This window comes from Halyomorpha halys, unplaced genomic scaffold, assembly GCF_000696795.3.
Source record: "Halyomorpha halys isolate HHAL.00 unplaced genomic scaffold, Hhal_1.1 Scaffold134.1, whole genome shotgun sequence".
NCBI lineage: Eukaryota > Metazoa > Arthropoda > Insecta > Hemiptera > Pentatomidae > Halyomorpha > Halyomorpha halys.
Genome location: NW_027107159.1, coordinates 1,479,931 through 1,491,695, shown reverse-complemented (window position 1 = coordinate 1,491,695; position 11,765 = coordinate 1,479,931). Strand labels below are relative to the sequence as shown.

General features: G+C 28.5%; 1 protein-coding gene across 1 annotated transcript in view; it reads left to right on the top strand.

Annotated features, from left to right (window-relative positions):
- Nucleotides 1-11,765, top strand: part of knk (protein Skeletor knk) — a 15,107-nt gene extending 3,342 nt beyond the window's left edge. Inside the window, exons 2-13 of the mRNA XM_014416817.2 lie at nt 1,583-1,799; nt 2,513-2,621; nt 3,134-3,299; nt 3,377-3,449; nt 5,146-5,320; nt 6,010-6,115; nt 6,289-6,425; nt 6,515-6,650; nt 7,239-7,523; nt 8,906-9,160; nt 11,335-11,442; nt 11,526-11,765. Of these exons, the coding sequence (XP_014272303.1) occupies nt 1,583-1,799; nt 2,513-2,621; nt 3,134-3,299; nt 3,377-3,449; nt 5,146-5,320; nt 6,010-6,115; nt 6,289-6,425; nt 6,515-6,650; nt 7,239-7,523; nt 8,906-9,160; nt 11,335-11,442; nt 11,526-11,728 (1,970 nt within the window). The 3' untranslated portion in view covers nt 11,729-11,765. The remainder of the gene's footprint in view (nt 1-1,582; nt 1,800-2,512; nt 2,622-3,133; nt 3,300-3,376; nt 3,450-5,145; nt 5,321-6,009; nt 6,116-6,288; nt 6,426-6,514; nt 6,651-7,238; nt 7,524-8,905; nt 9,161-11,334; nt 11,443-11,525) is intronic.

The window sequence follows — 11,765 nt, the reverse complement described above, 5'->3', positions numbered from 1 at the left end:
GCTGCTACTATCACTCTCATAAGTAATATATGAATGTATTTTTTAAATAAAAAGATTTAATTACAAATTCAGCTGTAATTGATGTTTTATTTTTATAAAAATTTTGTTTAAATTGATTTGTCAGCTACCATTGATATAAAGTTAATGGAAAGGTGTTTTTGATAATTTAATTTATGAAAATATATTGATTCATACATTTTCTTGGTACTTTCATCAATTCAGAACCATTGTTACTTTTTCTTTATAGAACATTTAAGTCATTATTGGGTCACTTACTTGTCGTCTTTTTATATGTTTACTTTTGCTGCAATACTGTTCTGTTAAGATAGAACCAAACTCGTGCCCAGCTTTGGCCCAATATAAATTAGCAAATATCTGCTTACAATGCTCTCCTCCATATTTGACATATGAACGTTTGATGATCATTGACAATGAGCTGCTGGCTACACTACTCATGTAATAGTAATATTGGAAGATACTAAGCCAGGCTGTATGTAAATACACAGTTGTATATTGACACATATAAATACTGAGTCATGATTATTTTCGGGATATTTAGGGATTTTATATTTTAGGGATGTGTAGAAAAATAACTTATTCTTTCTCTTCCTCTTACAACTGTTTTGGTTTCTCCTCCTTCTGTTTCTTGATCAATTGGTTTTCTAAAATAAATTTTTATCATAATTTATTTTCCAGTTCTTAGAAGAATATTTTTTCAAATCTTAAAAAATCAATAAAACTATTAACTTTCGGAAACAATCTAAACATTGTAGAAAAGGTACAATATATTACTTTACCAAAAGTATCAAGCCGAAATTATTTAAATTAATATATAGTTTATATGTTTACCATTACCATCAAATTATTGAATAAAGTGTTACCATTCAGTCAGCTGAGGGGGTCAGATGTTCCTTAGCAAGACATAAAAACTACTGGTATTGTGACTTTCTATAGGTGGTGACAATTAGTCCAGCCAGTGAGCCAATTGGGCCTTTTTCGCTACACTTCTCAGCTTCCCAGAGATTATTAGCCAGTTATAATTAAGGTGGGAGTGTCAAGATTTATTTTGCAGGTCTGACAAATATTTATTGACTCTGCTCCGTGCCCTAGAGCTCTCCAATTAATATGGTCGTACATCTTGGCCTGGTGATAAGATATATTTCAACACATTATCTACATAACTTATAATTATGCTATGAGTTACTCCCACTTAAACTTACAGAAATATCAATTTTTCCCATCATTATATTTTATGTGCCTGGCATTGTTCATTTATGCATCATTAATAAATTAATCAGTTATTTCAGAAACAAGTTTTCTCCACAAAAGTTGACTCCGGGTTACAGATTTAAATTAGAAAAAACAGTCCTAAGACTTCATTATTACTTATGTTCATATTTTTTGTATTTTAATGTCTGCTACTTATGATGTTTTGCATGGAATGGATGAGGCTTGTTCTAAAGAGTAAATATCGATGGCAAACTCAATTGTGGAACAAAGTGACTGTTTTAAATTATTTCACAATTTTACTTATAAGAAATTTGTAATTTTTTATACTGTTTTCTTATGTTTTAATTTTTAGTACTACTGGGGGATTGTGAGGAATACAAGGGAAAGCATATTGGAAAGTTGAATTCATATCATCATCAAGTATCAGGTGATGTTTATGCGGTTGATAAATACACCATTCTCATAACCGGTTTCAATTATGATGGAAATGGTGCAGACACATTCTTTTGGGCTGGGGCTTCTAATAGACCTGGTCCACAAGGATTCATAGTTCCTGACGAACATGGAAAGTTAGTATTTTTCATTTTTAACTTAATATGTTCAAATGATTTATAATTTCCCAATCACTAATTTTTAAAAAATACAATTATGGATTTTATTTCATAAAACTTATTTTTTATTAATGCTAAGATTATTTTTTGTAGTTCAGGAATGTTACTTAATTTTTTAACCTTTGCTTCCTTGCTTTGGTCCTTGGAGTTAGTAGTGCAGTGTCTTACTTCCCACACCCATATATATATATATTTAAATAATTTTATTTATTTAATTATTTCTTTTCTAAATAAATGTTTATAGTAGTTTTCATAGTTAGTTATATGAGTGCCAAAATGTTGGTATAAATAGTATATCTTATCTCAATTCGGTTTTCCATTTGAAATCCCTCTCTCCTCTGCACCCTGATCATGATTTTCTAAATTGTATATATGGTTAATTATTTTTACATAATGAATCACTTATTAATTTACTATGATAGTTACCAAAATTTATTCTTTAATACAGTTTAGTTGTTGAATCTTAATAAGATTATATCAAATACCTCAAAGTTTTATCAATCACTCGACTTGTTTGATTAAAACCCAATATTTAGTCGGAAATTCGTATGCTCGTACAATTTATGTTTCACAGATATTTTAGAAATTGTTATCATTTGGGAATTATTCTGTAGGTATAATTGTATGATTAGTAAGATATTAATTTAATTACTCTAATTAATTTATTTCAGAACTAATGTACTTGGAAGATATTTTAATAAAGATTTCACTTTAACACTTCCTGAAAAAAAGAAATTGACTGATATAAAATGGTTTGCTGTTTATGATCTGTCTAGCCAGGTATGTGAGTTAGTATTATCACATTAATCTTAAACTTATCTTGAATGTAAATAAGTATAACTTAGGACTTTGTGATTAATTTGCTTCCTTAGTTGGTTCAGAAACTAATTCTATGAATTTAGATAAATTTTACATTTTCTTTTTCCTTATTAGCATGTTAAGGATCCAGTCCAATTATTACTCCTTTTTTTTTTTTTTCTTTTTTTTCAATTTTGGTGCATTATCCTAATCCAGGCAAATCATGTATGCTGTTAAGTAGAAAAATAGTCTAAACCTCTGTTTTTATATAAAAAATAATAGCAGTTCATGGGAAATAAGTGAATCATAATTTTATTCTGAAAAATGAAGCTAAACCGTTTTCCCTCTAGACCCCTATACATGTCTGTATTTAGTTATGGTTATATAGTATTATATATTTGGTATATAATAGTATGGTTTCATAATAAATTAAAAATTATGTATATTTATATATGTTTATAATAAAGGTCAACTAAGTATTATATTTTATTTAGAATGCTTTTGGAGACGTATATATGGATGAAAATTTTGAACCACCTGCTACCCAAGTAATAGCAGCACTCAGTAAAAAATCGCATGGAGTGTCATCAGGAAACCTACAAATTCTGGATGCCAAAACACTTATTATTCCAGATTTAACATACAATGGAGCAGGAAAGGGTAATTATGTTTTCATATTATGATGATTATGTCATATGTTAGAAATGTGATTACATGAAAATATGTTCTCTTTATAGACACATACTTTTGGGCTGGGGTCGGCCCACAACCATCTACAAAAGGCTCAAAAGTGCCTGATGAATATGGCTAGTAAGTGCAGGATTTTATACTGATTATTTTTAAAAGAAAAAGTTTTATGTCTTAGGATTGATGAAAAAAATAGTGTTATTTTTTTTCATCAATACTTAAGGGATGATTCTTGAAGAAGCTCTATGTGCATTGTTTAAGGGGCTGCTTCCAGAATACGCCCTTCCCGTTCTTTTTAGTTCACGGATTTAAATTAGGAGCTAGTGAACAGGAGAATAGGAGTGAAGGGGACAACTTGCCCCGGGACCTACTTTGCCAAGTTTGATGTTTTCATTCTTAAAAATATTTTAGAGAATTTAAAAAGTGCTAGTAATAACAATAACTATGTAGTAAAAAGAGGAAGAAAAAACTTGAGATTTTCGGAAGGATACATTATGAAGTTTTCAGTTGCAATAAATAAATTTTTTAAATATTTTTTTATGACTTATATATCAGAATCTATAATTTTGGTGCTGCCTTTAGCAGAATAAAAGAAAAATATCTTGGTAGTCACGTGTTATTCTATATCTATATTATAAGGGTGTTCATGATATGTTAAATGTAATAAGTTTTTATATGTCAAATGTTATAAATGTAGGATTGTGAGCAGCCTTATTTAAAGTCCATGTTATATGTTGAATGCAGAGATAATAAAATCTCCAGCAGCTTTGTCACATCATCTTTCCTCCACCTCCCTTGCTTTTTGTTTCCTTTACTAGTCATTTTTTTCCATTACTTTATTATTATTTTTATCCATTATTGTATTAGAGTTTAAAAATGTTCAAAACAAAAACAACACGAACTACGAGCAACTAACCTATCAAAACTACAACAGAAAAAATGGCATGGAGCTTAGCTGCTCTGTTGCATGATATCATTTTTCATTTAATAGACCTATTAACAGGCTCTCAATTATGTTAAATGTTATATCATTTTAACATGCTATAAGAAGGAAATATTTTTTCTATTTAACACAAATTTTTCCATTTAACACACTTTAATATGTTAAAGTAAAGATCATGAATACCCTTAATATTGACTAATTACAATTACATTATAAGTCATCGATTATGATACCAAATAGAAGGATAAAATTACTTATATTAATAGTTCATAAAATAATAGCATCTTTGCTATGAATTACCTGTATTAATGAATACATAATGTTCAGAAAAATAATAAAGTTTTAAAACAATATAAAAAGTTATAAATTTGTAATGAGCTTATTATTTAAATCTTTATTTTGTCAAAAAGTGTATTTGAATTTTTGTAAAATCTAATAAATCCTGGGGAAAAATGTAGTTTATAGATTAGATTTAATTTGTTACTATTAATATATTAATATGTAATATATATTAATATAAATTGAGTGAGGCATTAAATGTTAAATCAAATGTGAAGGGTAATAAAAAATAATGATGCATTTATTTATTTTCAATAAATTTAAAGGTATAAATTTTTTATCATATGGATAAGATTGAAGTGAGATCCAAATTACAGTATATAATAAAGAACCATTTACAATCCTGTACAATTTACTTTCCATATAGGTAGCAGTTCAAGCTGTAGCTCTTGCCCTTACCATCAAAATTAAATTATTGAGCTGCTTATATATTTTAACATTTAGTAGTTTATATAGATTCATATTTTATAGAATTTATTGATTTTTTATAATATAAAAATTGATTTAATTATAATCATTAATCTTTTTCTGTTTTAGTTTAGAACCACTGAGATTATATTCAAAACAAACAATAAAAATTGAATTACCTGGTGACCTCACGATATTCGACATAGATTGGTTTAGTATTTATGATGTTCAAGAAAAAGAAAACTTTGGTTCAGTCCTCATACCTGACAACCCAAATGTTCCTCCTTCGCTGGTAAAAATAATTGTAAGTATAGCTTTTGTTTCATTATGGTGGTAATTTATCTTTGCCATTCATTGAAATATGTAAATTTATATTAGACCCATAATGTATAAAATGTGACCAATTTTTCAAGAAATTTAAAAAACAGTACTTAGTATCAATTTATTTATCAATGATGTTGCTTAAATAATTCTTGGTCAGACAGACTGGAATATGAAAGAGTAAAGCTTCATAATGTTTAATATGAAGTTGTATATTGAGCATAGCCTATATATTGGAACTGCTAGTAACTGTAGCTCAGGCACTTCTTTTTAACTCTTTTGAATGAGCATAACGATCTTTATTGTTCATTGACTATGAACTATGAAAGTAATCACTAAAATTGGCATGGAAGCAATATTTATTTATCAGTGGTTCATTTATGAATAAGGACCATAACCATAGCAATTTTCGTAATTAGTTTTACCTATTGCTAATTTTGGCCCATCTCTGCAAAATGGTTTATTAGTAGATTATTGAATCAATTACATGTAACAAATTTATTTATAAATCATAAAATAAAATGAATATATTTACAAATTAGACTATATTTTACAGTTTAGTACTTTTTCTTTTTTTTCTTATTCTCGAGTACCTCTATTATATTATTATTATTTAATTATAATTAAATTTTGAGAAAATTTAATTGCTTTTAAAATTATTTCCTCTGGCAGCCTCAAAAAAAGGCTCTTCCTAATTGTATCCAGCTTCACAAAGACTTACAGGCTAGTTGGGAAATATTTGGACCTCAGATTACAATTCAACTTGCTGGTCGAGTTGGTAAGTCTTTCTTTCATATAGAATTAATAATTATTGAAATTTTTCTAATTTAAGCTTTATATAAATCAATTAATGTTTTTAATGCTCTTCTTTGTAGCTTGTTCTTCATTAGGCTATTGTTTTAAAATTTATTAAATAAAACCAAATATTATTTTAATAATTTATATTTGTAGAGGAAGATGAATATATTGCTTTTGGGCAGAGTGGTTCCAATAGCAAATTACAAATGCTTGGTTCAGATGTTACAATTGCCTATGTTGATGGCTACAGAGGTTTTGCTGAAGACTACAACATTACAGCTAATTCACCTGTAAACTTAATTATGCTATTATACAATTCATTATTACTATAGTTATATTGTACTAGTTTCCAACAAAATTCTGTTTGTTTATTATATAGTGTGTGAAAGTTCTTGGTCAATACAAGGGTGTATGTAAGGATGGTCGAGTTGGAGGAACTGAAGACAATCAACTCCACACGTCAGAAAGGCAGGATGGCATCAATACTATTACATATAGGCGGATTCTTAAATCCTGTAAGTTAACACTGTTACTGAATACAATGCATTTATTTTAATAATCTGATCGCTTATGAATTGTTTAAACAATTTACAATTTATATCCAATATTACTAAATATTTTATAATATATACTATTTATTTATTTCCTTTCTAGATTGGCTTGTTAATACTTAGGCTGGTATCATAACAAGTATTAACATTTCAATTTTATTTTATCATTATTTTATAATAATGGTAACTGTATAAATTATTGATGTTGACTAAGTGATTTTTTTATAGTAAAACACTGCGGCCTAACGGAGGAGATAGGAGGATTCAACCATCTGGAAGTTGAATCCTCCTATCTCCTCCGTTAGGGGTGAGTACAGTTCCCTGATGGAGGATTCATCAATGGTGTCTAAGCTCTTCATGTCTGGACATGTCTGAAGAATATAAACCTTCTTCAGTTGTAGTAGATTTAGAAATTTGAAGAATAAATGATAATACCACCTAAAATATTTATTCATCTTTCATCATTGTTTTTGTTCTTATAAAAATTCTGGCAATTTTAATATTAAAAATTGTATGTATACCTATAATATTAAAATATTTTCATTATTCCAGCTGATCCTGGCGATAAGGAATTTTCCCCTGATGGAGTCACACACTTAGTATGGGCAATAGGAAAACTGGACTCAAACAAAGAACCTGCTTTCCATGATCTTTATCCTAGAGGCTCTGCCACTGTTGAATGGGGAAAATCTATGCACAATTGTTTTTCTTTTACTACATCAAATCGTGACCTGGACAAACCATGGGATAGGGCAAAGATCATTGATAAAGCACTGAGGATTTACACCGCCACATTGGGGCCAGCAGGTAGCAGAAGAGGATACCAAGGCATCACAGGTACCATCAGTAGTTACACTAACAATAATTACTTTACTTAAAATGAAAATCATTCTGATTTTGAAGTATCACATGGATGAGTAAACTTACTTTTATTGTTTCAATTTTTTGCCCTTAGTTACTGGTATTCATTAGGGTGACCGATGCAGAGATTCTAAAAGTTAAAGTAATTTAAAGTTGTTTTACGATAAAACTCTGGAAAGATGTTGATTTTTTTTATCTTATGGCATGATTTCTTTAATAATTTTAATTATAATTCATAATGCATAAGATAATTGAGTATAGGGTAACATTTTCTTGGTCACCCTATTTGTGTTCAAGAAAAAGGATATAACTCTTTGACTGACCAGAAATGTCACTTTTTATTTGTTCATGATTCTTGAGATTGTTGTAAATACAGAAAATTGAAATTATCAATAATTGTGGAGAGTAATTAACTTTTTAAAACTAATTTTATGAATCTTCTTTACTTTGGTAATCATAAAGTTAAGAGTAAAAAATCTGAAAGTACATTGTGGTGCTTTCCTTCAATCAGGACCTTAATATTATCTGCATATCCTTGTGTATAAGAAACCTGTTGCATTGAGAATTGATAGATGTTTAGTGTGGGAAGAGTTTCTTCTTTCTTGAGCAACTCACAATGTGGGAAGTGGAATCTTGCTAAGTCACCTAAGCTGTTGTTTTTGTTGTTGGTCGACATACCACCTTCTTTTAGCGTTCTCAATGGTCCGTTACTGGTTTGCTTTGAAAGAATTTTATTAATTCGGCATGTAGCTGGAATATTGTCTACTTCCCGACAAAACTTTCTCCAAGTTTGTTTTTTGATTTTTCTGAAAGATTTGTGATTCTCTGTATGAGCTTTCTTAAAGAGGTTTCACTTCTGTCAGATCTTTTTGCAGCATTGGATAACCTTCTAGTAAGGATTTTTTGCGTATTAAGTCATTCCACCTGATCTTCATCCACCCGGAAAGATTCTTGTTCGAAGCAGATGAAACTGCTGTTATGAATTGATAACAGTATTCCTCAGTTAATCATTGATACGTTCGAGATGCCAGATATTGTGTACAACCTTTGGACAGCATCTGGTTGATGTTATCAGATGTGAATAGTAGGATTCCCAATCTGTATGTGCCTGGAATTCCTATACACCTTATTGCACCTCATTCTTACAGATAGATGACTGGAGACATGCCAGTTAACTATATTTTGACTAACACTATGTTATAGAGTCTACTTATCTCAAGCTTTAAATAGCTCCTTATAATGTTGATGGCACATATTAGGCATCACAGGTCGTATTGCTTTAAGCCATATTTATATTAAAAAAATAAATTAAGTTAGATGTGAAATGATTTAAGACAGTACATTTTTCTCTCAAATAGGTATGCCCTCTGGTGGACTAGCTTGGTATATTAACGGTCTTCTTATACCAGAAATTTGGATGAAGAGAGGTACTACTTATGCAATTAGAGTATTCGGAGGGAACAACCCCCATAGTGCAGAGCTTTACAATCCTTTCATTATTACTGACGAACCACATGGTGGACTTGAGAGGAGGTCTGAAGAAGTTCATAGGCACATCAGAGCCCTCGCTGGGGTTCAGTATACACTGAGGGGGCAATCTAGACCAACAACAGGTATGAAAGTCCATAATTAATTTGAACTTAATATTATTTAGTATTTAAATGGTATCACTCTTTGTTTTAGAATTAGTCATTTTCTATCAATAATTGTTATCAATTTAACTTCTTAATTTTACTTTTATTAGCCATCTAATGAATGCTATGCACCATTAAAAGTCCTAATATAATAACAGTGCACATTTAATGCAAAAACAGCTAATAAAAAAATATAGAGAAACTAATAAACTAACATACTAATAAAACATAAATATAAATATAAAATTTTAATTTCCTTAATTATATAAGAAACATAACAAATCAACTTGTACTACAGAAATTAAAAATAAAATTAATTAAAAATCCACTTATAATTTTTATTATTTTTTTAAAAGTATATTATGAGTCAAAAAACATATCACAATCAACAGTTTCTTTTTTCTAATTTTTTTTAATAGGAAAATTATATATATATAATTATTTTGAGGGAAAGGAACATTAAAGATCTCTGAATGTCTCACATTATGAAAAGGGATACTAAAATTAATGTTTTAAATGTTCCAAGTAATTAATTTCAAAAATTTCTGTAGGATTACCAGGGCCCTGTTTCATAATAAAGTACAAACTAATACTATTAGTCTTGTAGAGTTATCTTAATTCAATTACACAGACTTGTACTTTAGTAGTATATTAATTCCTGTAATATCACTGATAGTCATCCCTATCATGAAAAAATAAGTATTAGTATTATTTCCACACTAGTTTCTACACTTGTACTATGAACTAATAATATTAGCTTTCATTATGAAACAGGGCCTAGATCTTCTACTGTTTGTTCTGTGTTTTTTATGAGATTCAAAATTCACTTTTTTCAAAAAACTAGATAATCAGTTTCGAAATTATGATTTAATTTCCAGTTAACAAATTTTGAAATGTTATTACTAAATAAATAGTAGCTAAGTATAAATTCTAATATCTATGATTAATGGTTATGTTTTGTAAACTCATTGATCACATGTTTAACTCTTAAAAAAAAAATGAAATAAATAAAAAGTAAATAACAACCTTTACAATAATTTAAGATTTAAAAAAAAATTATGAAGAAATTTTTAAATATTTAGTTTGAAAATTGTTGATTATTTTATAGGAAAACTTTTTTTTAATGTTTAATGCAAGTCTATTGGTGGATCTTACTTGGATTTTTAATAGCCCTTATGATACTAGTAGTACTGTATATAATAATGATTATACAGTTTACAGAAACAATATTTTAAGTTAATCACTTTGCTATCAAGAAGTAAGTATAATTTAATCAGTGTTTTGTTTTAATTGTCTATATAGTAGTGAACTATTTTCAAATGTTTTTCCCATAATATTAACTATTTCAAAATAGATTGTAGGAAGAAAGTCTGGGTGGCGATCAATAAAAGTACCAAAATAGTAAAAGAAAACTATTTATTGTTAACCAGTATTTTGCCCCACTTTGCAGGGCTTCGTCAGGACTAAATGAAAAACATAAATTGTAGAAAAATACTCGCTAGAAATAGTTATAAATAAATATGGTAAAGAGGTAGGTGTAAAATGTAAACAGAAGATGATATAAATATGGTAAAGGTGAGGTATAGTAGCGACCAAAATTTACTTTTTACTATACCTCACCTTTACTTTAGTAACAAGTAAAACTTACTTGTTACTATACCCCGCCTTTACTTTAGTAACAAGTAAAACTTACTTGTTACTATACCTCGCCTTTACTATATTTATTTCACCTTCTGTTTACCTTTTACACCTACCTCTTTACCATATTTATTTATAACTATTTCTAGCGAGTATTTTTCTACAATTTATTATTCTAGTTCTGTTTTTAAAATTTTATTAGTAACTAGTTTCTGGTCCACCTACTCTTCCTTAAATTATTATTATTTCTTTTATATATTTTATGAATGAACCAAAAAAAAAATATTTTCTCTGTATATGTATTCTTAAAATGTTTGTATCTTCTTTTTCATTTAGTCCTGACAAAGCCCTACAAAGTGGGATGAAACATTAGTTAACAATAAATAGTTTCCTTCTACTATTTTACCTTTATTGATCGCCACCTAGACTTTTTTCCTACAATCTACATCATACGGTCAACTATCTTCTTCCAATATTTTAAAATAAAAATAATATTTAATAAAACTCTTTTTCAGTTGGACCACTTTGCTTAGCTCGGCACAATGGGGTTGATAGAAGACTGGATGATGATTATCCTACTTTTAGAGATTTCAATAAGACATTGGTTGTGACATGTGAACCAGGTATGTTTTAAATTTATTTAAAATAATTTTGCTATATCAATGAGGGAATTATGTTTTATTTTTAGATTAATTAACTGTTAAAGGTGAACCAGCAATATTAGAAGTGACTCCGAATTCAACATGGCCTGATATTGTGTACTATAACAGCTATACTCACATGAACACTGGATGGAAAATACACATTGTTGATACTTTTAATGCCCAATATGGCTGTGCCTGCCATCTTAAATATTTTCCTATGATTATCATCTTGTCATTACTTTTACATTTGCTTATTAATTGTTAATTTATTTATTTGTTAAAATTGTTAAGATTTATTTATA